This window comes from Camelus ferus, chromosome 4 (genome assembly GCF_009834535.1).
Source record: "Camelus ferus isolate YT-003-E chromosome 4, BCGSAC_Cfer_1.0, whole genome shotgun sequence".
NCBI classification, from domain to species: Eukaryota; Metazoa; Chordata; class Mammalia; order Artiodactyla; family Camelidae; genus Camelus; species Camelus ferus.
In genome coordinates this window covers 70,930,912-70,958,547 of record NC_045699.1, presented here as the reverse complement: position 1 = coordinate 70,958,547, position 27,636 = coordinate 70,930,912, and the positions used below count along the sequence as shown (strand labels likewise).

The following is a 27,636-nucleotide window of genomic DNA, read 5'->3' as shown; positions in this document are numbered from 1 at the left end:
ACTAAAAGCAAAGGCAACAAAAGCAGAAAGGCATAAGCTGGGACTCCATCAAACTGAAAAGTTCCTGCACAGCAAATCAGGAACCATCAACAAAACGAAATGGCAGCCTATCTAATGGAAGAAAATATTTGTAAACCATATATTTGATAAAGGGTTGATAATCCAAAATATATATATTTTTAAACCCATACAACTCAATAGCAAAAATAAATGATTAGAAAGTGGACAGAAGATCTGAACAGACATACATTCTAACAAAGATACACAGGTGGCCGACAGGCACATGAACAAACGCTCAGCATCACTCACCATCAGGATAATGCAAATCAAAACCACACAGATGCAACTTGACACCTGCTAGAATGGCTATTATCAAAACAAACAAACAAAAGCAAGTATTGGTAAGGAGGCAGAGAACAGGGAACGCTTGTGCTCTGTTGGCAGGACCGTAAACTGGTGCAACCACCATGGAAAACAGTATGGAGACGCCTAAAAAAATTTTTTTTAATAGGACTACTGTATGACCCAGCGATTCTGCTTCTTGGTATTTATTCAAAGGAAAAAAAACACTAACTCAAAAACTGCATGCCTCCGCATGTTCACTGCAGCATTATTTACAATAGCTAACACATGGAGACAAGCTACGTGTCCACCAACGGACGAACAGATAAAGAAAATGTGGTGTGTGTGTGTGTGTGTATATATATACACAATACAATATTATTCAGCCATAAAAAATGCAATCTTGTTATTTGCAACAACATAGATGATCTTGAGGGCATTATGCTAAGTGAAATGAGCCAAAGAAAGACAAACACTGTATGATCTCGTTTACAGGGTAAGCTGGAAAAGAAAAAAAAATGTAGTTCATGGATACAGAGAACAGACTGGTAGGAAAAGCGGGTGAAATGGTAAAAGGGGTAAAAGGGGTCAAAGGAGCAGACCTGCAGTCCTGCAGTAGCTAAGCCCGGGTGCGGCGCAGCGCGGTGCCTGTGGGGAGTAGCGCCATACTGCATACTTGAACGTCAGTAATAGGGTAGGTCTTAAAAGCTGTCATCACAAGAAGAAAAACTGTGTGCCTGTGTGTGGTGACGGATGTCAGCTGGACTTACTGTGATCACTTCACAGTATATCCAAATAACAAATGAAACGGATGCTCTATGTCAATTATGCCTCAATTAAAATTATGTATTTTTAAAACAAAAAAATCAGACTTTACTTAAAAATAATAAAAACCTTAAGAGTTGAGAAATGCACATTTGTCGATAGGAAGATTAAGTTTCTTAGAGATGTCAATTATCCCCCATATTAATGTATCTATTAAAACTATTGCAAAGAAAATTCCAGCAGGATTTGATAGGTTGCTTATTCTAAAGCTTATTCTTAAAATGTGTAAGAAGGAATTTGCACTTCTGGGAATGGTACACTCGGTAATTCAGACCAGCCTGCCTGCTAGGAAAGCTGCACCAAGTATTTTTAATTCCCTGCTTGAATTCATCAGAGAGCTAGCAAGAGGAAGAGGGATCGGGCCAGGATTCAGGAGGAGGCAGAAATCCAGGAAGGTAAGCCTGACATTTGGGGCCATATTCCTGCCAATTCCAGAAGAGGCGTCAGCACTTCCAACAAAAGATTAAAAAAAGAAAAAAAGGTCCAGAATTCTCTGTACTTTGAGACCCCAAGGAGGTACCTTCCAGGAGTAAGTGCGTCTCCGAGTGTACCAGCCTCCCCACAGCAGCCAGGAACAAATGCAGAGGCTCACCGGAGGAGGCTGCCATCACCCAAGGCCTCAAATTATTTACCTTTTCATATACAACAAAAAATAACCAGGGACACAAGCAAACAAGCAGCATGAACGGAGAAAGGCCAGGAACAACAGGCAGCATCAGAGGCGCAGGGGCCGGCGCTGAGGAGGTGCCAGATGTAAGTGTGAAAGCAGTGCTTACGCTGCCCCAGGCGCGAGGCCAGACTGCGAACTGGGGCAGATAAGTGGAAAACATAAACAGAACAAATGGAAACTCTAGAGCCAAAAGGTACATTAACTGATGGAAGGAACTCAGTGAGTATGCTTGACAGACGGAGTGAACTGGATGTGGATTAGGCGCTATCAGCAGCACGAAGGCAGGAAGAGCCACGAGGACAGCAAGTCGCTACGTGTAACTGGACCAACAGAAGAGGGAGAGGAACGGAGCAGAGGTGACGTTCATAGCAGGAATTATTCGCCACCGGTGGAAATAATCCAAATGTCCATCCACCAGTAAAAAAGGTAAAATCCACGTATTTCCACACAGTGGAACACTGGCGATAAAAAGGAACCTCAAAAACGTGGTGTCAAAGACGCCAGATGCAAAAGACTATTTCGTGCTTCTGTTTAAATGAAATGTACAGAAAAAGCGAATCTAGAGGCGGAAAGCAGGCCGGTGCTGCCGGCGGTGTAAACAGACCACGGGGGCATGCGGGACCTGTCGGGGAGATGGGACTTTTTATAAACTGGGTCACACTGGTAGTGGCACAACTTTGCAAATGTATAAAATATAAGTGTACATGCAAATGAGTGGCTTTTGTGATACGTAAACCATTTCTCAATAAAACTGTTTAAAAAAAAGTTTTCCAAAACTGACCGTGCCGTTACCAACCTCGGGTTCCTCAGGCCCAAGCCCACTGTTTATCTGCGGCCCTGGGATGAGCACTGCCTGTTTGCAGTGCGCACAGGCTCCGTCAGGGGAGGAGCACGGCAGCAGGAAGCGGTTCTTTCTTACTCTGACCGCAGGGCTACCAGAGGCAGGTGTCTGGAGGCACCCTGTGCGTCCTGCCCCGGCCACGCACCCCCACCTGCAGTCTCGGCGAGCTTGCAGCCCAGCCAGCCCGGCCCTGACCTGGTGATCATCTCACTGCACCCAGACGTGGGTACCTCACGCCCCAGGCCTTGTGCCCCCTCCACGCATGCCCACCTCCATCTACAAGGGGCCATCCCTGCTCACCCAGCTTGGAACCAGCTCTGGCCTGGGTGACCAGTGTTTCTCTGCCCTGCAGGGAGCTGTAACCAGACCCTCTCCAACGAGTTCTGAATCCTGGCCTTGGAGACGTGGGCCGTCCTTTAGCGTCCTCTCTGCACCCTCATAGCAACTCTCCTCTCACAGTGAATAATTCTTTATATTAATCTTCCTCGGTCCCAATTATTCCAGTTTGTGTCTTCTGATTGGTACTTGCCTGAAAAACATCAGGCCCTAGATTCAAAAAACCTTATGAATCCCCAGCAGAATAATTAAAAAGAAAGGCAATGGTCCCTCAGCACCGACGATGGAGTGATTCCAGGACCCGCTGTGGATCCCACAATCCACTGAAGCTCAGGGCCCACAACCAGCCCTCTGTCCCCAGGGTCAGCACCACAGAGTCAAACGCAAATCTTACAGTCTGTGATCCACAGCTGGTTGAGTCCGCAGATGGGAGGACTGGCTGTGTACACCTGAGCACAGCATGGTTAACACTCTGAAAGTCAGAGACAAAAAGAATGTCTTTAAAGCAGAGAAGAAAAAAAAAAAAGACACATTGCCTTCCAAGGTACATTGAATGAGACTCCCTAACAGAAGCCTCTGGGGACAGAGGTCGAGGGAGTGAGACCGTCCACGCTGGGAGAAGTCACCGGCCACACTCCTCTGGTCACTTTAAATCTCTTTCGAAAATGAAGGTAAAAATCAAGATACCGTCAGACAAAAACAGAGAATTCATGACAAGCAGAACTGCACTAAGACTAAACTGTTATCAGAGGGGAAATAGTCCCAAATGGAAGGTCAGACACGCAGGAGAGCAGGAGAGCCACAAAACACGGTCCATATGGGGGTAAAACCTCCACGAGCGGGAACCGTATCAACAACCATGTGTCATGGGGCTTAACATACAGAGGAAAAACACGTATCGGCAGTGCGTGGGGTCAGGAAGAAGATGCATGGAGTGAGAGTATTCTTGAATTGTCTAGAAAGAAGACCCAAGTACTAAAAATACTGGACTTTCAGAAGTCAAGAATGCAAGTCTGTAGTCTTGAGGGAACCATGACGCCGTGAAGGAATGCGTGATCATGAAGCCAACAGAGAGGATGAAATGGAATAATGAGAAAATAACTGATTTAAAAGAAGGCAAGAAGTAGTGCTGTTCTCCTAGGGCAGTCTACCCAGGCAACAGAAATAAAAGCAAAAATAAGCAAATGGGACCTAATTAAACTTACAAGCTTTTGCACAGCAAAGGAAACCATAAACAAAAGAAAACAAAAAACCTATGAAATGAGACAAAAGATTTGCAGATGATGAGACTGACAAGGGATTAATTTCCAGAATATATAAACAGCTCATACAACTTAATTACAAAAAAAAAAAAAAAAACCCAATCCAAAAATGGGCACAAGACCTAAACAAGCAGTTCTCCCATGAAGACATAGAAATGGCCAATGGGCACATGAAAAAGATGCTCAATATCGCTAATTATCAGAGAAATGCACATCAGAACTACAATGAGGTATTCGCCTCACACCAGTCAGAATGGCCATCATTAAAAAGTCCACAAACGATAAATGCTGGAGAGGCTGTGGAGAAAAGGGAGCCCTTCTACACAATGTAGTTTGGTGCAGCCATTGTGGAAAACAGTGTGGAGATTCCTCAAAAGACTAAAAATAGAGCTACCATATGATCCAGCAATCCCCCTTCTGTGTATATATCCGAAGGGAACTCTGATTCGAAAAGATACATGTACCCCAATGTTCATAGCAGCACTATTTACAATAGCCAGAACATGGAAACAACCTAAATGGCCATCGACAGATGACTGGATAAAGTTGTGGTATATTTATACAATGGAATACTACTCAGCCATAAAAAAGAATGCCACCATTTGCAGCAACATGGATGGATCTGGAGATTATCATTCTAACTGAAGTCAGAAAGAGAAGGAAAAATATCATATGAAATATCCATTTATATGTGGAATCTAAAAAAGGAAAAAGACAAAATAAACTTATTAACAAAACAGAAACAGACTCACAGACATAGAAGACAAACTTACACTTACCAGGAGAGAAAGGCGGTGGGAAGGGATAAATTGGGAGTTTGAGATTTGCAGCTGGTAACTACTATATATAAAATAAACAAGTTCATACTGTAGAGGACAGGGAATTATATTTACTCTCTGGTCCTATAATGAAAATGAAAAATATGAGAAGGAATGTATGTATGTATATGTATGACTGAAGCATTATGCTGTACACCAGAAATTGACACAACATTGTAAACTGACTGTACTTCAACTAAAAAAACTAAACTAAATCATGACTTCAAAAAAAAAAAAGGCAAGAAACAAAGAAGCCCAGCACGGGTGGGACCACTGGAAAGCAGAGTGAGACGGTGGATTCAAACCCAAATATATGTGTGTATATATATTTGCAACTACATTAAATAAATGGACTAAATTCCCCAGTTGAAAGGTGGACGGTCGAACAAACACCTGCATGCTGCTAATGAGACGTACCTACCTAAAACAGAAGGTTCAGAAAGACTGCAGTCTTACCTTTTCCATATTTTGACTTTCAAGTACAGCTCCCACCCCAAAAGTGAGTATAGCTATGGTTGTTTTGTTTTTTTTTTTTAATGGCGGTACTGGGGATTGAACACAGGACCTCATGCCTGCTAATAAGCACACGCTCCACCACTGAGCTGTACTGTCCCCACCAGCATAACTATGTTAATGTCAGAAAAATAGACTTTAAGGCAAAAAGCATTACTAGAGTTAAACGAGACACTTGAAACGATATAAAGTACACTCAACAGAAAGTTAACAATTTCTAAATATGCATGCATCTAATTACACGGCCTGAAAATAAGGCGAGGGCTGACTTGGAGAAATGGACAGATCTGTGACCCAGTGGGGGTTTTAACCCCCCCCCCAGAAAGATGGTAAGAAATTACTCTAACCCCACACAACACTTCCAAAAAGAAAATGAGAAACCCTTCCTAACTCTTACAATAAAGTCAACATCATAGCCCCGCTACCAAACCCGTAACAAGAATGAAAATTACAGACCAATTTCACTTGTAAACACAGGGGCCAAAAATCCCAAACAAAATATCTACAAACCAAATCTTCAATATATACAAAGGATAGTATGTCACGATCAAGACAGGTTCATTCCAGGAATGAAAAATTACTTTAACATTTGAAAATCAACACTAAGTCACCATGTTAACAGAATAAATCAGATAATTTTCTTAGTAGATGCGTGAAAGTAACTTAATAGAATTCAACATCCGTGCATGACTGAAAAAAGGAAAAACCTCTTAGCAAAACGGGAACAGAAGAGCGTTTCCTTAATGTGAAAACATTTTTTTTTTTAATGGAATGTTGACGTCTTCCTTTTGAGACAAGGAAAAGGGTAAGTCTGCCCGCTGCCAGCACTGCTATCCAGCATTGCACTCGGGTCCCAGCCAGTTCGGGAAGGTAAGGAAAGCACACAAGAGAGTAGGGAATGGAAAGGGAGGCAAAAAGCTTATTACATATAGTTGATAGTACTGTGTAAATACAAAATTCAATAGAATCTGCAGATAAGTTATCAGAATTAATAAGCAAATTTAGAAAGAGTGCTGGGTTCAAAGTCAATCATCCAGAATCAACTGTACTTTTGTACACTAGCAAGTAACAAAAAATATATAGAAGCGATCATTTTATAATAGCATCAAAAAATCAAATACCTAGGGAATACTAACAAAATGTACAAATTTATGCACAAAAAAACTAAAAAAAAAAAATCAAGGGAACTTTTTTTTCCGTTTGTTTTTTTGGGGGGGAGGTAATTATGTTCATTTATTTATAGAGGAGGTACCAGGGATTGAACCCAGGACCTTATGCCTGCTAAGCATGCGCTCTACCCCTGAGCTGTACCCTCCCAACAAGGGAACTGTTTTAAGCGACCTACTAAACAAATAAGGAAATTCATCATGTTTGTTGGCAAACTCAGCACAGTAAGGATGTCTGTTGTCCCCAAATTAATCTATAGATTTAAAGCAATCATACCCAAAATCCCAATGCTTTTTGGAAAGTGAAAACTGACAAGTTAATTCTAAAATTTATTATAAATACAAATGATACTGATGAGGAAAAGGCCATCCAGCATAAAAATGGGCACAAGGTTTGAACACGTACACTATTAGGAGAGCGATCCAAATAGCTGACGGGCATATGATTGGCAGAAAAATGCAAATTCAAGCCACGCTGAAATACCGTGACAGTTCTCACCACCAGAAGCCCTAAAATGTCAAAGAGTGACAAATACCAGGGACTGATGACTGTGTGGAGCGACTGGAATGCCTCTGCTGGTGGGACAGCAAAATGACACAGCCACTCTGCAACGGCAGCATCTCATCAAAGCTTTAAATGTTCCCAGCCTTCTCGGGAAAGCCTGCCTTTCCCTCTCTGCCAGGTCAGACACCTCCACGCCACACCAGAGTGACTCTAAGGCACACACATTTTAACATCTCTGAAATCAGGGTGTGCCCTGATGTAATCAGCGTTTTCCTTTCAGATTTGCCCCACCCACCTCTCCTCCAAGGTACTTCAGCATAGTCGCTAACCACACTGATAAACGTCTGTTGGAAACAGACTGCCTTCTTCCCCACAGTGAATTCTAAAACTGGAATTACTGGGTCAAGAGGCATGCACATTTTCCACTTGTTTTTTAATTACACAACACGAGTACATTCGTATTTCTAAATTCAGCAATGTTCTGCACAAACCGTCCCAGCCCCAGTCCCTCCCCAAAGGCTCCACTCCCAGCAGTTTGGAATATATCCTTCCAGACTCCGTTCTTCGCACTTACATGCATATTCGTGGTGCATATGTTACTAACAGGTACCAGCAGTCTCCTTTCCAACAGGATTGTGGCGAAACACAGGAATAAACAGGAGGGCCGGGCCGTCACCAAATCTGGAATCAGTCCTCATTTCTTCCCAATCCGATAAGTAAAAATCATCTCATGGTCTAAGGCTGTACTTTCCCCATCTACACAGAACTCAACCTATCAGTCTTTCCTTTAAGGTTTTCCAGATTTTAAGAGGCTGCCCCTCCACGCTGCCCCAGCACCCTGAAGTTACACGAATATTCTCCTAAGCGTTCATCTGTTACTAGCAGAGCTTGACTTTATTACCACCTGGCTCTTGCATCCATCTGGAATTTATGTTTATGTACAATATGAGAAGACTGTTTTCCCAGCCAGGTAGCCAGCTCTGCTGACTGCGAGCCCTCCCGGGTGCACTGGATTCAAACACCATTTCGGTCAGACAGTAGTAACTTCCCATCCCTACCGGGGCTGCTTTCTGGACGCCCTGTGGTCCACTGAGCCACCTCTGGGGCAAAGCCACACCACGCCTAGATTATCGGAGCTTTATGGTAAGTTTCAGTGTCGGGTGAAGACAGTCCTCCTCATTCAACTTTTAAAAACGTATTCGCAATTTTTGCCCATTTTCCTTCCATATTAATTTTTTAAAACGTTTTTGTCAGTTTTAAAAGCTTGGCTTTCTTGCTGGAATTTCATTAAATCGCTGTAAGAAAGCCAGATACTTTTATGACATTATATCTTCCTATCCAGATATTCTGCTCAGTCTTTTTTCTTCTTTGTCTTTTGCCAATTGTTTAAAATTGTTTTCTTCATGTGAATCTGGACCTTTCTTGTTTATTCTGAGGTTTTACTGTTTATCACTATTGTGAGTGGAATTTTAAATTTTTTCCACTTTTAACTGAATATTGCTGTTGACTGTTGTACATTTTGTATCCACTTTTCTGAGTTCCTTTATTCTCGTTTTTTCATTGACTCTTGGATATTCCAGCTAGATACTCATTCTGTCTCTTCTAGTTTTCACACTGCGAATTTCTCTTTGCTGTGTTTCACATTAGCCAGAACCTCGGGGTTGAACACAGACACTAGGGGGCGTCCACGGCTTGATCCTGGTTTTAGAAACTTCCCACTTAGCGCACCACAGGCTGTCAGTTTTTGCAGCTCCATGCATCACCTAGGGAGCTCGTCAGAAATGCACAACCTTGAGTCCTACTTCCTGAATCAGGATCTGCATTTTAATAAGATTTCCCAGGTGTTTCATATAGACTTTAAAGTTCAAGGAACATTGGTCTAGTCGATTTCTATTGTGATTTTGCTTAAGAGTTTGGTAACAGGAATAGCTGTGACTGGGGAAGACTACCACATACTTCCTGGCATCTAAGGATGCCTACAATACGCTTCCCTCCTCCTTGCCTGCGGCTGTCATGCATTTGAGGGTTTGCTGTCCTCACTCTGGACCAGCCCCATGTCCTAGAACTCCCAGGTGTTGTCAGCCATCACTTACTTCCTCATCCAGGTCCCTCCAGCTGAGGGGGGATGTCGTCCTGCTTCATCTCCCGCTGCGGGTGCCAGGGCCACAAGCAGCGCACAGTGGGTGCTCAGAAAGCACCTGATTTGACTTGAGCTGTCAATTTTTTATGGCTCAGCCTGGGTCGGGGCACCTTCCTCCTCTCTCTGTGCAGATGGATCTCCCTGCTCCCCCACCATCTTTGGCCATGAAGGACCCTACAGAAATCCCCGCCCTCAGCACCCAGCCGCTCCGCTCCCCACGTGCTCCCCACCAGCCAGACACCGCACTGCCTGGTGTGTGCAAAAAAACAGATCCCCGCCAGAGCTGCCCGTGTGCGAACAGCATCTCAGAAGGGCGCCCTGGAGCCCGGTCGCAGGCGGACAGACCTCCCGCTCACCCTCAAGCAAGGGCCCCGAGGCAGCAGCACGAAGCTCTGCGAAGCTCTGCCCAGGGCGTTTTGCTGTTTGTTTACTAATCAGACGTCTTGGTTTCTGGACGTGGGGTCAGCAGGAGAGCCTGCCTCCCAGACTCGGCTGGGGCCCAGAACGACCAGCCAGGAGTGAGCAAGGAGAGAGGAGGCCGCCCCTCTCCACCCCGCTTCAGGGAAGGAAAAACACCAGCAGCCCTGCCCTGCAGTCACAGAGCCGGGCTGGGGGTGGGGAGGCGGCGGTTGTGGTGTCCTCGCTGGTCCCTCTGATGGGCTCTAGGGGTAAGGTGAAGGCAAGGGCCCTGGGGGCGCTGCCAGCGCGGGTCCAGGACGACCTCAGCCACCACCCCACGGCGGGGCCTGGGCCCGGGGGCCACCTGCAGGGGCGGAAGCCCAGCCACCAGTGTGCCGAGGGCTGCAAAGCCCACCTTCCTCTGGTCCCCGGTCCCTTCTGGGTGGCAGATGGCCACCGGTAGGGATCGGAGTCCGCAGGAAGAGTCTGGCCGGGTCGGGAGTCCCTGGGAGTCCCTGGGCGTCCTGGCGTCCCAAAAGGACCCACCAGCCGTCAGGGCAGGTAGAGCGCTACCACCACGTAGATGACCCAGCTGGTGGACACGAAGACCCCAAAGAGCAGGCTGAAGAGCACGAGCGAGCGGGCCTTGCGAGAGGCGTCCTCAGCCTGGGCCAGGTCCCCCCTGCGCAGGGCCGCACGAGTCTGCAACGAGACGGGGAGGGTGAGCGACACCGTCGGCCAGGCCCGGGCACAGTCAGGGAAGCTGACCCGGGAGACGGTCCGGGGCCTGCCCGGGCCACAGCTCGCAAAGGAGCAGGAGTGATGGAGCTGGTGGCTGCCAGCTCTTGGGAACCTGCCCTGGGCCTGGCACAGATCCACCCTGTGTCCCGTGTCCTATGAGCCTCACAACCCTGAGTTGGGTGTCATCCTTGCAGATGAGGAAACAAGGCTCAGAGAAGTGACCCACCCTGGGGCCACACAGCTGGTGGTGGAGCCAGAATTTACAGGCAGGTGGCAGCCTCCAGGGCCCCACCTCTGAGCTGCCCTGGGAGCGGCTTTCTCCCCACAGTCCTGTCCTGCTTATGACCGGAGAACTTGACCACAGAAGGGAGTCAGGGCTGTTGCCAGGTCAGTCTTGAGCAGAAGCCCAGGGACTTCCTACTCTGTCTCTCAGGATGTCCTCACACTGGCTTCACACACTGAGTTCCCAGGGCCTAACCCCTTGCCTGGTAATGGTCAGTAACAATTAGGAGGGAGGGAGAAGAAAGGGGAGGTGGGTGGATGGATGGATGATAGGTGGACAGACAGGGAGGGGTGGGTGGATGAGTAGCCGGATGGGTGTGTTAACAGATGAATAGAAGGGTGGATGAATTGATGGAGACTAGAGAGGTGGTTGATGGATGGGTGGATGGGTGGGTGAGTAGACGGACAGGCAGCTAGGTAGGTGGACAGGTGGAGGTGATGGATAGAAGAAATGAGTGGATGGATGGATGGCAGTCTCTACCCCATTAAACACAAGACCCCGCTGGATGGCCAGTTCCTTGGGCCTCATCATTCACACCTTCAATGTGAATCGTTTCAGCCAAACTGTCTACAGCAGATCTGGAGTGGGAGGGGACAGAGACAGGAGAGAGCAAGGTTTCCACAGACAACTGGGCAGTGCCTTCCCAGTGCCTGCCACCCTTCTGAAGGGGAAATATCAGAGACCCAGTTGCTGGGGAAGGGGCTGTGTGGACCCCACCCAGGGCACCGGCGGCTGCATGCCCGGGGGCGGTACCCAGCTCTCCACCTACCCACACCTACCTCATGGGAGTAGACGATGGCAATGAGCCCGGTGAGCAGGCAGCAGAAGAGGGTCACCAGCACGGACTCCATCATGTAGTCCTTGGGCAAGGGCCTGTGCTTCGGCCGTGGCAGGGGCTGGCACACCGGCCACAGGGCTGTTGTACTGTAGGGGCAGAGGCCACGGCTTGGTAAGGGGGCCGGCCCCAGCCTCCAGACACCGCAGTGAGGGCACAGCCAGCCAGCCATGGAATGGTCACTCCTCCCCCTTCCAAGCCCCACCCAATGAGGCTGCAGGTCGAGAGGGGCTGGGTCAAGGCCCCCCTTCTGCCTGCTCCCTTGGCACCCTCAGCCTGTCACCCAGCCCCCAGGGGTCCACTCTACAGATCGCTCTGTCCAGGGTCCGGTGTCTCCATGCCCTCACTGGGCTCCCCACCGGGAGGGCCTTGAAGCTCTCCTCCACAGGCAGCCAGGTTTTGTTTTGTTTTTCCTAAAAATCTAATCAAATCATCCCCTCACAGCGGATCCTACCTTCCCATCCTCCCCTCCCCACTAAGTGGAGCAAACCACCATCATTCCTAGAACACACCAGACTTCTCATCCTGCACACTGTGCTGAGCCCTCCTCTTCTCTGCCTGAACTCTCCTATTCATCCCTCAGAACCCAGCTCAAGTGCCCCCACTTCTGGGCAGCCTCCCTGGCTGGCCCACTCCCCAGGCTGAGGGAGCGCTTCTCTACTCCTCCTCTGGGCGCAGAAGCGTCCTCAGCAGGAGCCGTTGTGACCTGTCACCACCTGTATGCCAAGCTCTCCCGCCCAGGGATGGAGGGATGGAGGGAGGGAGGGAGGGAGGGGTGAGTGGGCAGAGTGGCGGGGGTGGGGGGAAGTGAGTGAGCAGAGAGGGGGACGGCGAGCGGGGTGGCCGTGGACCGACTCACCACGGGGAAGGGCGCGAAGAGCGCCGGCGCGGGCGGCGCGGGGAAGAGCGGCGCGGGCGGCGGGTACAGGGCCGCGGGCGCGGGCGGGAAGAGGACGGGCGGCTGCGGGAAGGGCGGGTAGAGCAGGGGCACGGCCTTGGGGTCCGGCGGCGCGTAGGGCGGGGGCTCGCCCACGAAGCCGATGTTGGCGATCCCGCCGGCCGCGGCCCTGGGCGCCTGCCGGGCCTCGCCTGCGGCCTGGGCCTGGTCGGGGGGCGCCGCGGAAGCCTCCGCCGGGGCATCGGCCAGGGGACTCCGCCGGGGCATCGGCCAGGGGCTCCTCTGGGCCCTGCGTCGGCGGACTGTCTCCGTCCGCAGCCGCTTCCTCGCTGGGCCCTCCGTCCTCATCCAGGAGCTGCGGGCGGCGCGGGAGCTGCGGGAGCTCAGGGCGTGCGGGGCTCCGAGGGTCCTCGGGGGCCGCAGGGCTGCCGCCCCCTTTCGGGTCCACTCCTGGTGAGACATGGCAGGGGCGGTGAGCCCCTGGGGGGCCGCCGGTCCAGGTGGGAGTCCTCCCCGTGAAACCCCAAAACACAGCCCCTCCAAGGAGAAAGTCACCACCACCAGGCCGGTCCTGACCCTTCCTGCACCCGGGCCTCGGGCCTCTCCAAACGGGGCTCTTGAATCTTTATCCAAAGTGAAAAACTGGGACAAGAAAACCGAGGCCGAGAGATGTAAAGTTCCTTCCTAGCGGTCACACAGGTAGTACCTGGCCAGCCCTGCCTGCCTGCCTCTGTTGCAGGTTGCCTCTGAAGGGAGGTGGTCCTGCCACCAGGCCCCGCTGTGGCCCCAGGCTAAACCCAGGAAGAAGCTTCAGCCCGGGGCAGCCCCCTCATTGGCTGTCCTGAGACAGGCTCCAGTGGGGTCTGGTGTGAGGAGATGAGCTGAACCAATCAGATTCTTGGCTCTGGAGTTGTCAGACCCTGGCTTACTGAGTGACCTCAAAGACCCGGGAGGTCACTAAGGGCCCAGTGCCTACTGAGGCAGAGAGGGAACAGAAATATGAATGGGGCAGGGGAGGGCCAGGGAGAGGCGAGGGGCAGTGGATGGAGAGAAGCCCACCCAGCATCTTAAAGCAGGGTCTCCTGGGCCCTCAGCTGTCAAGCTGCCTTCCGGCCCTGGCCTCCAGCATCCACACGACCAACTCTGGAAGCTGGTCCCAGCAAGTCCTGAAGGTCCACCTGCACCTCCAAGAGCGTCCTGACAAGCTGAGCACCTTAGGCCTCAGGCAGGTACTGGAAGAAGGGCCTGGAGGGGTCCTGGGGCAGACACCCTGGACCTGGGTGGGTATTCAAGGACACACACAGGAGCAGCAGCTCAGGGCCCGAGGCATGGCTTCAGAGGTTCATTTACGAAGTGTCTTTAAGGGGTGTACAAGGTAAACAGACAACCGCGACAGCGCTGGTGAGGGCGGAGGAACCTTGCTGGAATTCCCCCTCCCATCCCCACCCCACCCCCACCCCCATACAACTGGTAGGTGGAGTCAGAGGCCAGGGATCTGTAGGGGAGGTAACCACAATGGCAGGGAGTACTGAGCCCCTCAGAGCTCCCCACCCCACCTCCTCCCAGCAGCCAGGGTCTCACTCCGGGCTTCCGCTCCTACAGGCCTGTGGTGGTGTTTATGCCCCCACACCTCCACCCATGCTGTTCCCTCCATTTCTCTACCCCTTGAATCTGCGCTTGGCCGTGTGACTTGCTTTAGCCAATGGGACCTTAATAAACATCTTGCAAACAGAGGCTTTAAAAATCTGTGTCTCTCCATGTTACCGGGGCTGGTGAGGGATGAGTTAGTGTTGAGTGGGGACAGTTTCAGTTTGGGATGATGATAACGTTCTGGAGGTGGGTGGTGGTGATGGTTGAATAACAATATGAATGTACTTAGTGCCCCCGAACTGTATACTTATAAGTGGTTAAGATGGTAAATCTTATATCTTTTTTGCCAGTGTTTTAAAAGCCTGTCTCTCCTGCTGATCACTAAAAATGCTAGACAAAATACAAAAGAAACCACCCAAAGACCCCAAAAAGTGAACAAAACAGGTAGATTACAGAGTGGAATCAAAATGCAGAAATGACCATAAAGGGGGTGAATTTCCCCTTTTTTTCCCTCTTGTTTCCCTCAAAGCTCGGAGCGCCAGCCCCAGAGCCACAAGACAGAGCAGCAGAATGGGATGGGCAGCTAACACTCCACTAGAAACCCTGTCATTCTGGCCAGAGGAACCAGGAAAGGGCCCCTGCAGAGTGGAAAGAGTGGGGAAATCCTAGAGAGGAAGTAGCCTCGGGGGGGAATCCCCTCGTTCTGTATGTGAATTGGGGCGACCAACATACTCAGTTTGTCCAGGACTTCCTTGAGTTCACTGCTGACAATCACACGTCCAGGGAAAGCCCTTGGTCTCAGGCCAACTGGAATGGTTCGTCATCTCAGAATGAAGCCACACAAGTCCTAGACTCACTCCCAAGCTGCAGGTGTAGGGGACAGATTTAGACCAGCATAGGAAAGACTCTGAAAACTGGACCGCCAAAACAGCCAGAAAACAATGAAAAAAATGGCAGTAACTGCATACCTATCAATTACTTTAAATGTAAATGGACTAAATTCTACAGAAGACACAGGGTGACTGAATGGATAAAAAGATCTGTATGCTGCCTGCAAGAGACTCACCTCATTTTTTTCTGTTTAATGGAGATACTGGGGATTGAACCCAGGACCCCAAGCATGCTAAGCATGAGCTCTACCACTGAGCTGTACCCTCCCCACTAAGACTGACTTCAGATGTAAGCACACGTACAGACTAAAAGGAAGGAATGGAAAAACATATTCAGTGTAAAAAGAAACCAAAAAGTGTGGGGTAGCTATACTTATATCGCAAAAAGAGACTATAAAACAAAGACTGGAATAAGAGACAAAGAAGGGCATTACATAATGATAAAGGGAGTCAACCCAAAAGAAGACATCACATTTGTAAATATGTACGCACTCAACAAATGGGCACCTAAATCTAAGAGCAAATATTAACAGACCTCAAGAAAGAAAGCAGTAATAGGAGACTACTTTAATACCCACCTTACATCAATGGATAAATCAACAAGACAAAAAAAAAATCAATAAGGAAATACACCTTAAGGACATGTTAGACCAAATAAACTCAACAGAAATGTACAGAACATTACATCCAAAAGCAACAGAATACATATTCTTATCAAGTGCTCATAGAACATTCTCCAGGATAAATCGTCGAAGACCACAAAGTAAGCCTTTAAAAACTTAAGAAATCATATCAAGCATCTTTGCCAACCACAACTGTATGAAACCAGAAATCAATTACAAGAAAGTTGGACAATTCACAATATGTGGGGATTAAACAACGCTACTAAAAAATTGAATTTAATTTAAAAATAAAAATTCAAAAGATAAAACAAGTACAAAAATTAAAAATAGAAAAAATGAAAAACAGAAAAAGGGAAAAAATAAAAAAGAACCTCCTTCCCCCCCCCAAAAATGCTACTGAACAACCAGTGGGTCAAAGAATAAATAAAAACAGAAATTAAAAAAATACCTTGAGAAAAATTAAAATAGATACAGGATAGTGAAACTCAGGCGATGCAGCAAAAGCAGTTCTAAGAGGAAAGTTCCTAATAGTAAATGTGTGTCCAACAGCAAAAATCTCAAACATTCTAACTTTACACCTCAAGGAACTAGGGAAAAAAATAAAGCCCAAAGTTAGTAGAAGGAAGGAAATAACAAAGATCAGAGTGGAAATAAATTTTAAAAAGACTATAAAGACAATAGAAAGTATCAGTGAAAGTAAGAGCTGGTTCTTTGAAACGATAAACAAAATGGACAGATCTTTAGCTAGAATCATCAAGAGAAAGGATTCAAATAAATAAAATAAAAAATGAGGGGGGAGGGTATAGCTCAGTGGTAGAGCACACGCCTAGCAGGCTTGAGGTCCTGGGTTCAATCCCCAGGACCCCACCCCACCCCCCGCTAAAAAAATAAATAAACCTAATTACCTCCCCTCTCCAAAAAAGAAAAACAAAGACAAAAAAAAACCTCCCAACAAACAAAAGTCCAGGACCAGATGGCTACTAAACATTCAAAAATTTAATAGCAATCCTTCTCAAACTTTACCCAAAAAATAGAAGGGAGAGAACACTTCCAAATTCATTTTATGAAGGCAGCATTACCCTGACACCAAAACCAGAAAAGGACACCGCAAGAAAATCAGAGCCCAACATACCTGATACACATGGATGTAAAAATTCTCGACAAAAAAATCATCCAATACATTTCAGCAATACATTAAAAGAGTCATGCCTCATGATCAAGTGGGATTTATTTCAGAGATGCAAGGATGATTCCACATCTGCAAAAATCAATTACTGTGGTACACCACAGTAACAAAATGAAGGACAGACATCATATGATCATCTCAATAGGTGCTGAAAAAGCATTTGACAGAATTCAGTATCAATTTATGATAAAAACTCTCAACAAAATGGGTATAGAGAGAATGCACCTCAACATAATAAACGTCACATGTGATGAGCTCACAGCCAATATCATATGAATGGTAAAAAAAATGAATAGCATTTCCTTTAAGATCAGGAACAAGACAAAGGTGCTACTCTCACCACTTTTATTCAAGAGTATTGGAAGTCCTAGCCACAATAATCAGACAAGAAAAAGAAATAGAAGAAATCCAAATTGGAAAGAAGACATAAAACTGTCACTACTTCAGATGACATGATACTATATATAGAAAACCTTAAAGATTCCACCAAAAAACTGTTAGAACTAATAAATGAATTCAGTAAAGTTGCAGAACACAAAATCAATATACAAAACTCTGTTTCATTTCTATACGCTAATAATAAATTAAGAAAATTAAGAATTTCTTAAGAAATTTTTAAAAATCCCATTATCAAATAGAATAAAATAACTATCAAATAGAATACTTAGGAATAAATTTAACCAAGCAGATGAAAGACCCGTACACTGAAAACAATCAGACGTTACGGAAAGAAATTGAAGGTACAAAATAAATGCAAAGATATTCCATGCGCATGGATCAGAAGAATTAATGTTAATTAAATGTCCATGCTACCCAAAGCAATCTACAGTTTCAGTGCAATTCCTATCAAAATTCCAATGACATTTTTCACAGAAATAGGAACAATCCTAAAATTTGTATGGAACTGCAAAAGATCCCACAAATAGCCAATGAAATCTTGAAAAAGTCCATTGACAGATGACTGGATAAAGAGGCTGTGGTATATTTATACAATGGAATACTACTCAGCTATAAAAAATAATAAAATAATGCCATTTGCAGCAACATGGATGGACTTGGAGAATGTCATTCTAAATGAAGCCAGAAAGAGAAAGAAAAATACCATATGATATCTCTCATATGTGGAATCTTAAAAAAAAAAAAAAAGACAAACGAACTTATTTACAAAACAGAAACAGACTCACAGACATAGAAAACAAACTTATGGTTATCAGTCGAGGAAGGGAATGGGAAGGAATAAATTGGGAGTTCAAGATTTGCAGATACTACTATATATAAAATAGATAAACAATAAGTTTATACTGTATAGCACAGGGAACTATATTCAATAACTTGTAGTAGCTTATGGTGAAAAAGAATATGAAAATGAATATGTATGTTCCTATATGACTGAAGTACTGTGCTGTACACCAGAAATTGATACAACACTGTAAACTGACTATACTTCAATAAAAATATTAAAAAAAAAAAAAAAGGAAGAACGAAATCTCGAGAAAGAACAAAGCTGGAGGTATCATGTGCCCCAACTCCAAACTATATTACAAAGCTATAGTAATCAAACAGTATGGTATTGGCATAAAAAACAGACACATAGATCAATGGAACAGAAGAGAGCCCTGAAGTAAACCCATGGACGTATCATCAATTAACTTATGACCAAGGAGCCAAGAATACATGATGGGAAAGGACAGTCTTTTCAATATATGGTGTTGGTTGCGGGGAGGGGATAGCTCAAGTGGTAGAGCTCATGCTTAGCATGCATGAGGTCGTGGGTTCAATCCCTGGTATGTCCTCTAAAAATAAATAAATAGATCTAATTACTTACCCTCAAAAGTTAAAAAAAAATTAAACAGTGTTAGGAAAACTGGATAGCTACATGCAAAGAATAAAACGGGACCACTATCTTACACCATACACAAAAATTAACTCAAAATGGATTAAAGACTTGATCCATTTTGATCCATTTATATACATATATACACATTTATAATAGAATATCATTCAGCCACAAGACCTGAAACCATAAAACTCGCATAAGAAAACAAAGGCATAAGCTCCTTGACATCAGTCCTGACAATGATTTTTTTAGATACGAAACCAAAAACAAGCAACAAAAGCAAAAACACTCAAGCTGGGACTACATCAGACTAACACGTTTCTGCACAGCAAAGGAAACCACCAACAAAATGAAATGGCAACATATCTACTGGGAGAGAATATCTGCAAGTCACATATTTGATAAGGGGGTTGATACCCAAAATACATTAAAAAAAAATATAACTCAATAGCAAAAGATAAACCCACAATTAAAAGTTGGCCACAGGGTCTGAGCAGACATTTCAAAGACATACAGAGGGCCAACAGGTACATGAAAAGATGCTGAGCCTCACTCATCATCGGGGAAATGCAGATCAAAACCACGCTGAGCCATCACCTCACACCTGTCAGAATGGCTGTCATCCAAAGAAAACAAAATTACAAGTGTTGGTGAGGAGGTGGAGAAAAGGGAACCCTTGTGCATGGTTGTGGGAATGTAAATTGGTACAGCCACTACGGAAAACAGTATGGAGGTTCCTGAAAAAATTAAAAATAGAACAACTGTATGATCCAGCAATTCCACTCCTGGGTATTTATCTGGAGACCAAAAAAAAAAAAAAAAAAAAAAACCCCTCAAAAAGCTATATGCACCCACATGTTCATTGCAGCATTATTTATAAAACATGGAAACAACCTAAGTGTCCACCAACAGATGACCAGGTAAAGAAAATATACACACACACCTATATATATATACATTCACAGTTAGAATAGACTATTATTCAGCCAAAGAGAAAAGAATGAAATCTTGCCATTTGCAACAATCAGGTGAGAGTTTGGAGGCAGCCCCTTCAGCTTCTGCTAAGTCTTAAGGTGGCTGCTTCCCGACTGTTGACTTGAATCTAACCTCTCGAGAAACTCAAGCCTCAGTGTTGAGAGTACAGAGCTTCGTCGACTTACCATGGGATTATATCCTGATAAACCCATCAAAAGTTGAAAACACCTTAAGTCAAAAATGCATTTAGTACACCTAACCTCCCGAGCATCATAGCTTAGCCCAGTCTACCTTAAACATGTTCAGAACAATTACCTTCACCTACAGTTGGGCAAAATCATCTAGCATAAAGCCTATTTTTAGAATAAAGTGGTGAACAGCCCATGTCATTGATGGGATATTGTACAGAAAGTGAAAAACAGAATGGCTGCCTGGGTTCAGAAAGGCTGTAAGTGTATCAGGCGGTTTACTCTCATGATTTCGTGGTGGACTGAGAGCCGTGGCACAGCCACTGCCCAGCATCACGACAGAACATCCTACTGCACATTGCCAGCGCGGAAAAGATCAGAACTCAAAACTCAAGGTACAGCTTCTCCCGAATGCTTATCACCTTCATACCATCATAAAGTCAAACCATCAGAAGTTGAACCATCCTAAGGTGGGGGTTGTCTGTAACTTGCTGTGCAGGGATCAGTAAGTCACAACTACTCAGCAATAGAGAGGAATGAAGTCTTGACACACACAGCAGCCCGCACGGAAGGATCGCTCAGTCACGCCGAGGAAGAGAAGCCAATCAAAGAGAGAGTACGTGCTACACGATTCCGTTTATATCAAACCCCAGAAGATGCCAGCTCTCATGACAGAAACCTGGTCAATAGTTGCTGAGGACAGGGGGTGGAGGGAGGGATTACCAAGAACACCAGAAAAACTTAGGGGTGATGAAGATTAGTATTTTGATGTGGTGATAGCTTGACAGACACATAATATGTCAAAACTGATCAAAAGGCACATTCCAAACACGGGTGGTTCCTTATACAATTCTACCCCAACTAAAGTTAAAAGATTCTTTAAAGAAAATAATGTTTTAAAGCACCTGCACATTGGGGTTTGCTTTCTCACTGCCGGGAATCCTCCTGCCTCCACTGTGAGGAAGCTAAAACCAGCCCGCAGGACGGGCCACAGGGAGGAGAACGGGGGCTCCCAGCCAAGGGCTCAGAGATCCCCAGCCCACCCCACCCCCGTGACCTGGCCCTGACCAACAGAACCACCCCGCTGACCTACAAAACCATGAGAAATAAAAAATACTTGTTTTAGGCCACTAAGCTTTGGGTTGGTTTGTTACACAACAAAAGCCAACCAGTAACTGACACTGGAAGGTCCTCTGGGAGCTGGTGCTGGGAAGAAAGTGACCAGGATGAGGGCAGGACAGTGGGAAGGAGGCAGAGGCTGAATGAAGGGAGAGACAGCGCTGACCTGAGCCAGAATGGAGACAGAGGGCCAGAAGGGACTGGACAGGTGGACGGATGGGGCAGCAATGAGGAACCGCACGGGGCCGGCATCCGGAAGGGAAGTGGGGAAGGGAGTTGTCCAGAGCGATAGGGCAGACCAGACCCCTCTTTCATCACCTCCCTCAGTGCCCAGGGCAGAACTGGGGTGGTGGTTACCAGATGAGGAGCTGGAGCCCAGGGGCGAGATGGCCTGGGCTGTGCCTCCTCCCTGTGCCTCCTCAGTTTCTTAATCCTTAAAATGGGGATGAGGTGGTTATTGCGGGGATGAAATGAGTGTATTCATGTCTTGGGCGCTCAGCTAACACTGGACTTCATTATCTGAGGTTAGGAGAAACTGGCAGGGTGTTCTGGCCAGTTTGTGGAATCTGTAAGCCGCAGAGGAAACCGAAGCCAATGAGAAATGAGGTCACAAGTAACATTGGAAAGGTTTGTGACTTCTAAGTTTGAGCCAGAGAACTGGGCTCTTCCAGGAGGACCTTGGGGCAGGGAGGGGCGGGGTGGGTGGTGTTCAGGCCTGCTCATCAATTGGAGGGTGGGGGTAGCCTTAATATCCCTGGGGGAGGTGCCAGGGCTGCTTCCAACCTCACCCACCCAAGCACTGGAGGTTTCCTTTTTTTTTTTTTTAATGGAGGTGCAGGACCTCCTGCGTGCTAAGCATGCACTCTACCACCGCTGAGCTATACCGACCCCCCTGGGCTGGAGGTTGTAAATCATCAAGGCAATAACCACCAAAGGAACACTGTTTTCCAACCATACCAGGGGGCTTTCCTCTCAGCCCAAACCCACCACCCCGGTGCATAAAGCCCCCAAACCCCCCTCTGGATGTGCAGTCTAAGCAGAGGCCAGCTGGCCAGTCATTCCACGCCCTGGAGACTAGCGTTCTAGGCTCAGAAACGCAATTCCGTACACAAACCCTACGAAAATACCATGATTTAACCGGGTCAGGCGCCTGTGGGACTGCTAAGTGGATGAAGCTTTGCTGGTGAGACATGCAAGTGCGTAGAGGCCACGGCGCTCTAAACAGCACAACCATTAGGAAGCGTTCATCAGGTGCCAGGCCCTGAGCACCAGACATCACTTCTCCGCCAAGCCTGAACCAGCTTTGCCACCCGGTGACCTCTGGCTGTACGACCTTGTAGGCATGTGACCTCAACTGCCCATGCCTCCCCTTCCTCACCTGTAAATGAGGATAATAATAGTAACAATCATTTAAAAATAATAGCAGAAACAGGGGAGCTGGCTCTGTTCTGAGAGCTCTGTTACAGTAGCTCAGGTTCAGCCTCAGGGACACCTTTTTTTTTCTGACGGGGTTTTAACAGGAGAGAACTGAGGCTCTGAACAGGTAACCTGAGCCTGGAAGGCGCTCCCTGTGGGTGCCGGCGTGGGGGTGCCCCGTGGGCCGCCGAGCCCCTGCCCCAGTTATCATAACAAAAACCGCAGCTACCCCAGGCCGCCAGGGCAAATTCCTGGCCCGATGGCGAGGAGATAGGGCCGCAGAGTAAATAAATTTGCTGGCGAGGCTGCGCGGCCGTGGCCTCGGGTTCTCGGGTTCTCGAGTTCTCGATACCCGAGCCTCGGCGGGACATTCCAGCCGGGAAGGGGGGCGGGGAGCGCGGTAGGGAGGTGCCCGAGAGTCTGGGGGACTCCCGGAGGCCGGGAGTGGTGGCGGCAGTTAGCGCCAGGCAGGTCCGGTCCCTTCCCGCAGCAGCATTCCCTGGGAGCCGGCTGCAGAAGAAATCCAGGTGCACCCCCGCCCCAGGTTCTGGTGGGTTGTGGGGAGTGGCTGGAGGGGTCAGGCTAGACTCTGCACCGTCCGCCGCTCGGGGTCCCGCCACTGTCGCCACCACCCTCTGCCCTCGTCAGCTTGGGACTCCCAAGGGCAGAGCGGCGGGGTGGGGGGCCTCGGATCACCAACCCCTGCCCCCTCCAGCGCCTGGCTGCGATGCGGGCCGCCGGAGCTGCTCCACTGAGCCTTTCCGCGGTCACACCCCGTCTGCCCATCTCTCCGGCTCGCCCCCCCGCCTTTCGCGGTCTGGTTCGGTCTTTGGGGTCTCCTGTCTCTATCTCCCTCCCTGGCCCTGTCTCTGCTTCTCTGGCCAAAGTCGTCACCTACCCCGACCCAGACTTCAGCCTGGCCAGATGGGGGAAGGATGGGGCGTGGGGAGAGGAACACGCCACCCCCAAATCGTCACTGCTGGGCACCTGCTGCCCGCCCGGGGCTGCCCCTCCCCAGCTCTCCCATAAGGGCGCCGGCCGAGCAGAGAGTGGACACGGCCACGGTGCCTGAATTTCCCGCTGCAGCCTCCCGGGCCCCCAGTTCCGGGCGAGAGGGAGAGGCGTCCCAGGGCAGGGCCGGGTGGGGGGCCCCACGGAGCGAGTCCATAGAGCGAGTCCCTGGGCCGGCGTCGCCCCCACCTTCCCCGCCCGCCGCCCCCCGCCCCCGGGAGCCGGAGATGCGCGCCCCGGGCCCGCCGCCCCTACCTGCGTCCATGGCGCGACGAGCGGAGCTGCGCGCCTCCCGCCGCCGTCGGGCCCAGCTCCGCTTTCGCGGGCGGCTCGGGTTTCCTGGTGCCGGCTGCGAGGCCGGTTAATCATTGACCGCCTGGATTGCCCGCGGCTGTGTCAACAGGTCGCTCCCCGCGCGCCGGGGCGCTGGGGCCCGAACCTGCGCGCGCCCCGGCAGGACCCGCGCCCCGCGGCCCCCGGGGCAGGAAGGTCGGCGGGCGGGCGGAGGGAAGCAGGCGGGGCCGAACTGGGACAGGGCAGGTGGAGCCGGTAAAGGGGCAGCGGAGACCGGGGCCGACCGGAGAACCCAGCTGGATGCATTTGTGGCCAATGAGGACCGTGGGGAATCAGAGTTGCCGAATCTTCCTTTGTATTTTTCCCAGCAAGAGAAGCCAAAAATATAGATTTTCATGTGATCTTCTGAGTTTTAAAGCAATGTTTATGAAACTTCTGTTCCCTGAAACTTGCCAGACTGGAGAACTTAAAGCAAGTCGCAATCCAAACACCTAGAACTGCTAGGGAGACTACACCTGCGTGCCAGACAGCGTTTCAAACGCATAGCTCAGGGGGGAGGGGATAGCTCAAGTGGAAGAGAGCGCGCTTAGCATCCACAAGGTCCTGGGTTCAATCTCTAGCACTTCCACTAAAAATAGGTAAAGAAAGAAACCTAACTACCTCCCCCCCTAAAAAAAAACACAAAGCTCAGCTCCCAAGAGATTAAGGGAGAACCCCAGGGACCAAGGAAGAGGAAGCCCAGACCAGCCCTGGGGGGGACGCTACAACCCAGGGCCTGTCTGCGTGGGGTGCACGTGTGGTGGATTAGCGGTCTCAGCGGGCTAGGGCTTGAGTGTTACACTCAGATGGAGACTGGAGATGAAGCCTTGGGTCTGTGAAGCAGGGATTTGGGGTGAATAGAAATGAACAGAAAATAAAATCTGCCCAAGGCTCATAGAGGTGACAGGAAGCTGGTCTGACCCAGCCTAGGTTCTGGATGAGGAAATAAAGTCTCCCCGGGAGTTATAACCACAGGCCTGTTCTTCAGATGGGTCTGGGGTTCAAAGTCAGCCTATTGTCCAAAAACCCCTACTTTAAAAATTAACATTAAAAAAAAGCGGTTCCAGAAAAGAGCTCTGAGATGTATCCAAAGCAAAAGTAAAACTGCCCTGGTGGGACAACCCCCATCCCAGCTGACAAGATTCCCACGGAAAAAGCGCCCCTGAAGATGAGTGCACAATCCCCAAAGGCAAAATGCAAAGGGAGACAGTCCACCACGAGCCAGTGTCTCCAGACACCAAAGCAGGACTTGCTACTGGGACAATCTGGATCCAACCAGGAGAAGAGAAACCACTTGAAATATTTAAGGACGCAGAGGACATTCAATGCATGGAGCTGGCTTCAGAGGTGAGAGAAGAGGCAACAGCTACCAGAGGGAGTGAAAGAACCCAGGTATTTTGAAGCTCTAACGTATATACCTCCCAAGAACGCATCAACTCAGACCCACAGGAGAAAACTTGAGACAAACCACAGTGAGAGGGGATCTGCAAAACATTTTGAAGTCTTTGCTTTTCACAATTAGAATTTTCACTTGGTTCCTTTTAAAAGCTGCATTTTTTTTCATAATGCCTTTTCTGTGGTGATTGCACTCAACTGCACGTGCTTTCTCTTCGAATTTTTTTTAAACTTTTGATGTGAAAATAATTTCAAACTCAGAAAATTTTCAAGAACAGGACAAATGACCCAATAATGTCTTTTCTAGCATATTTTTTTCACCAGGACAGAATGCAATCCAGGATTATGTGTTGCCTTTGGTCGCCATGTTTTCAAACACTTTCAGAGACCTATTTGGGGTGGGGGTGGGGCAGGAGGTAATTATGTTTATTTGTTTATTTTTTAATGGTGGTACTGGGGATTGAACCTAGGACCTCGCGAGCACTAAGCACGCACTCTACCACTGAGCTATACCCACCCCCACTTCAGAGACCTATTTTGAAGTCTTTTCCTAATGGCTGGATTATGATGATCAGATGCAATTCAGCCCGTTTGCTGCACCTGCTGACCGCTGCAGGTGCAGGTGATGTCAGGCCCAGAGTTCCACTCCTGCAGGGAGGACTCTACCCAGAGCCACTGGGGTAGCAGTTTGCTCCAGCTCCACAAAAGGGCAATCCCTTTCAGACTCCAGCCATAAGCAGAAAGCCAGTTCCAGAACCCTGCTGCTATAGGGCTATGGCTTTGAATCCCACCCCCGAAGGTCCAGTCTGGTCCTGGCCCGTTTAAAGGGCAACTCAGCCTTAACCACTGGATACCTTATTTCCCTCTCTTGTCTTGGAACAGGCACTACCCTGTGTCTGACCGTATTTCCCTCTCTTGTCTTGGAACGGGCACTTCCCTGTGTCTGGAGTGTGTGTGAGCCGACATGGGGCGTGTTCTTGTACCTGCCAGCTCAGCTATCTTGACTGGAGGTTCATTTGCAGCTGCAAGCCTTGGTGGAGCCGTGTAATCTCTCTGCTCCTCAATCTCCTCAGCTCTGCTCCTCAATTTTCTTCGGGAAAGCGGGCTTGTTAAAATCAAGAACAAATAAAGACCAGCCTTGAAAATTCCCCGAGCAGACAAAACCAGTTTAGCCATACAAATACAACTTAATCTAACTTACTTTGCAGGACTAACTTGGCCTGTGGTCAACTAATCTTCGACAAAGGAGGCAAGAATATACAATGGAATAAAGACAGTCTCTTCAGCAAATGGTGTTGGGAAAACCGGACAGCAGCATGTAAAACAATGAAGCTAGAAGACTCCCTTATACCATATACAAAAATCAACTCAAAATGGATCAAAGACTTAAACATAAGACAAGATACAATAAACCTCCTAGAGGAAAACATAGGCAAAACATTATCTGACATACATTTCAAAAATTTTCTCCTAGAAGAAATAAAAGCAAGAATAAACAAATGGGACCTAATGAAACTTACAAGCTTCTGCACAGCAAAGGAAACCATAAGTAAAACAAGAAGACAACCTACGGAATGGGAGAAAATTTTTCCAAATGAAACCGACAAAGGCTTGATCTCCAGAATATATAAGTAGCTCATATGACTCAATAAGAAAAAAATAAACAACCCAATCCAAAAATGGACAGTAGACCTAAACAAGCAATTCTCCAAGGAAGGCATACAAATGATCAAAAGGCACATGAAAAAATGCTCAGTATCACTAATTATCAGAGAAATGCAAATCAAAACTACAATGAGGTATCACCTCACACCAGTCAGAATGGCTGTCATTCAAAAATCCACAAATGACAAATGCTGGAGAGGCTGTGGATAAAGGGGAACCCTCTTACACTGCTGGTGGGAATGCAGTTTGGTGCAGCCACTATGGAAAACAGTGTGGAGATTCCTCAAAAGACTAGGAATAGACTTACCATATGACCCAGGAATCCCACTCCTGGGCTTGTATCCAGAAGGAACCCTACTTCAGGATGACACCTGCACCCCAATGTTCATAGCAGCACTATTTACAATAGCCAAAACATGGAAACAGCCTAAATGTCCATCAACAGGTGACTGGATAAAGAAGATGTGGTATATTTATATAATGGAATACTACTCAGCCATAAAAACCGACAGCATAACGCCATTTGCAGCAACATGGATGCTCGTGGAGAATGTCATTCTAAGCGAAGTAAGCCAGAAAAAGAAAGAAAAATACCATATGAGATCGCTCATATGTGGAATCTAAAAAACAAACAAACAAACAAACAAAAACAAAGCGTAAATACATGACAGAAATAGGCTCATAGACAGAGAATACAGACTTGTGGTTGCCAGGGGGGCGGAGGGTGGAAAGGGATAGACTGGGATTTCAAAATTGTAGAATAGATAAACAAGATTATACTGTATAGCACAGGGAAATATACACAAAACGTTATGGTAGCTCACAGAGAAAAAA

The 27,636-nt window shown here is 47.7% G+C and overlaps 1 protein-coding gene across 1 annotated transcript; it reads right to left on the bottom strand.

Moving 5' to 3' along the window:
* Positions 1-10,383: 10,383 nt before the first annotated feature.
* On the bottom strand, positions 10,384-23,892 carry PRRT1B (proline rich transmembrane protein 1B). The gene is made up of 4 exons (XM_032478711.1): positions 23,665-23,892; positions 12,536-13,024; positions 11,621-11,765; positions 10,384-10,519 (listed from the first exon to the last, which is right to left on the bottom strand). The coding sequence occupies exons 1-3, from the start codon at positions 23,776-23,778 to the stop codon at positions 11,622-11,624; spliced, it is 747 nt and encodes a 248-aa protein (XP_032334602.1). The 5' UTR covers positions 23,779-23,892; the 3' UTR covers positions 10,384-10,519; position 11,621.
* Positions 23,893-27,636: the final 3,744 nt, after the last annotated feature.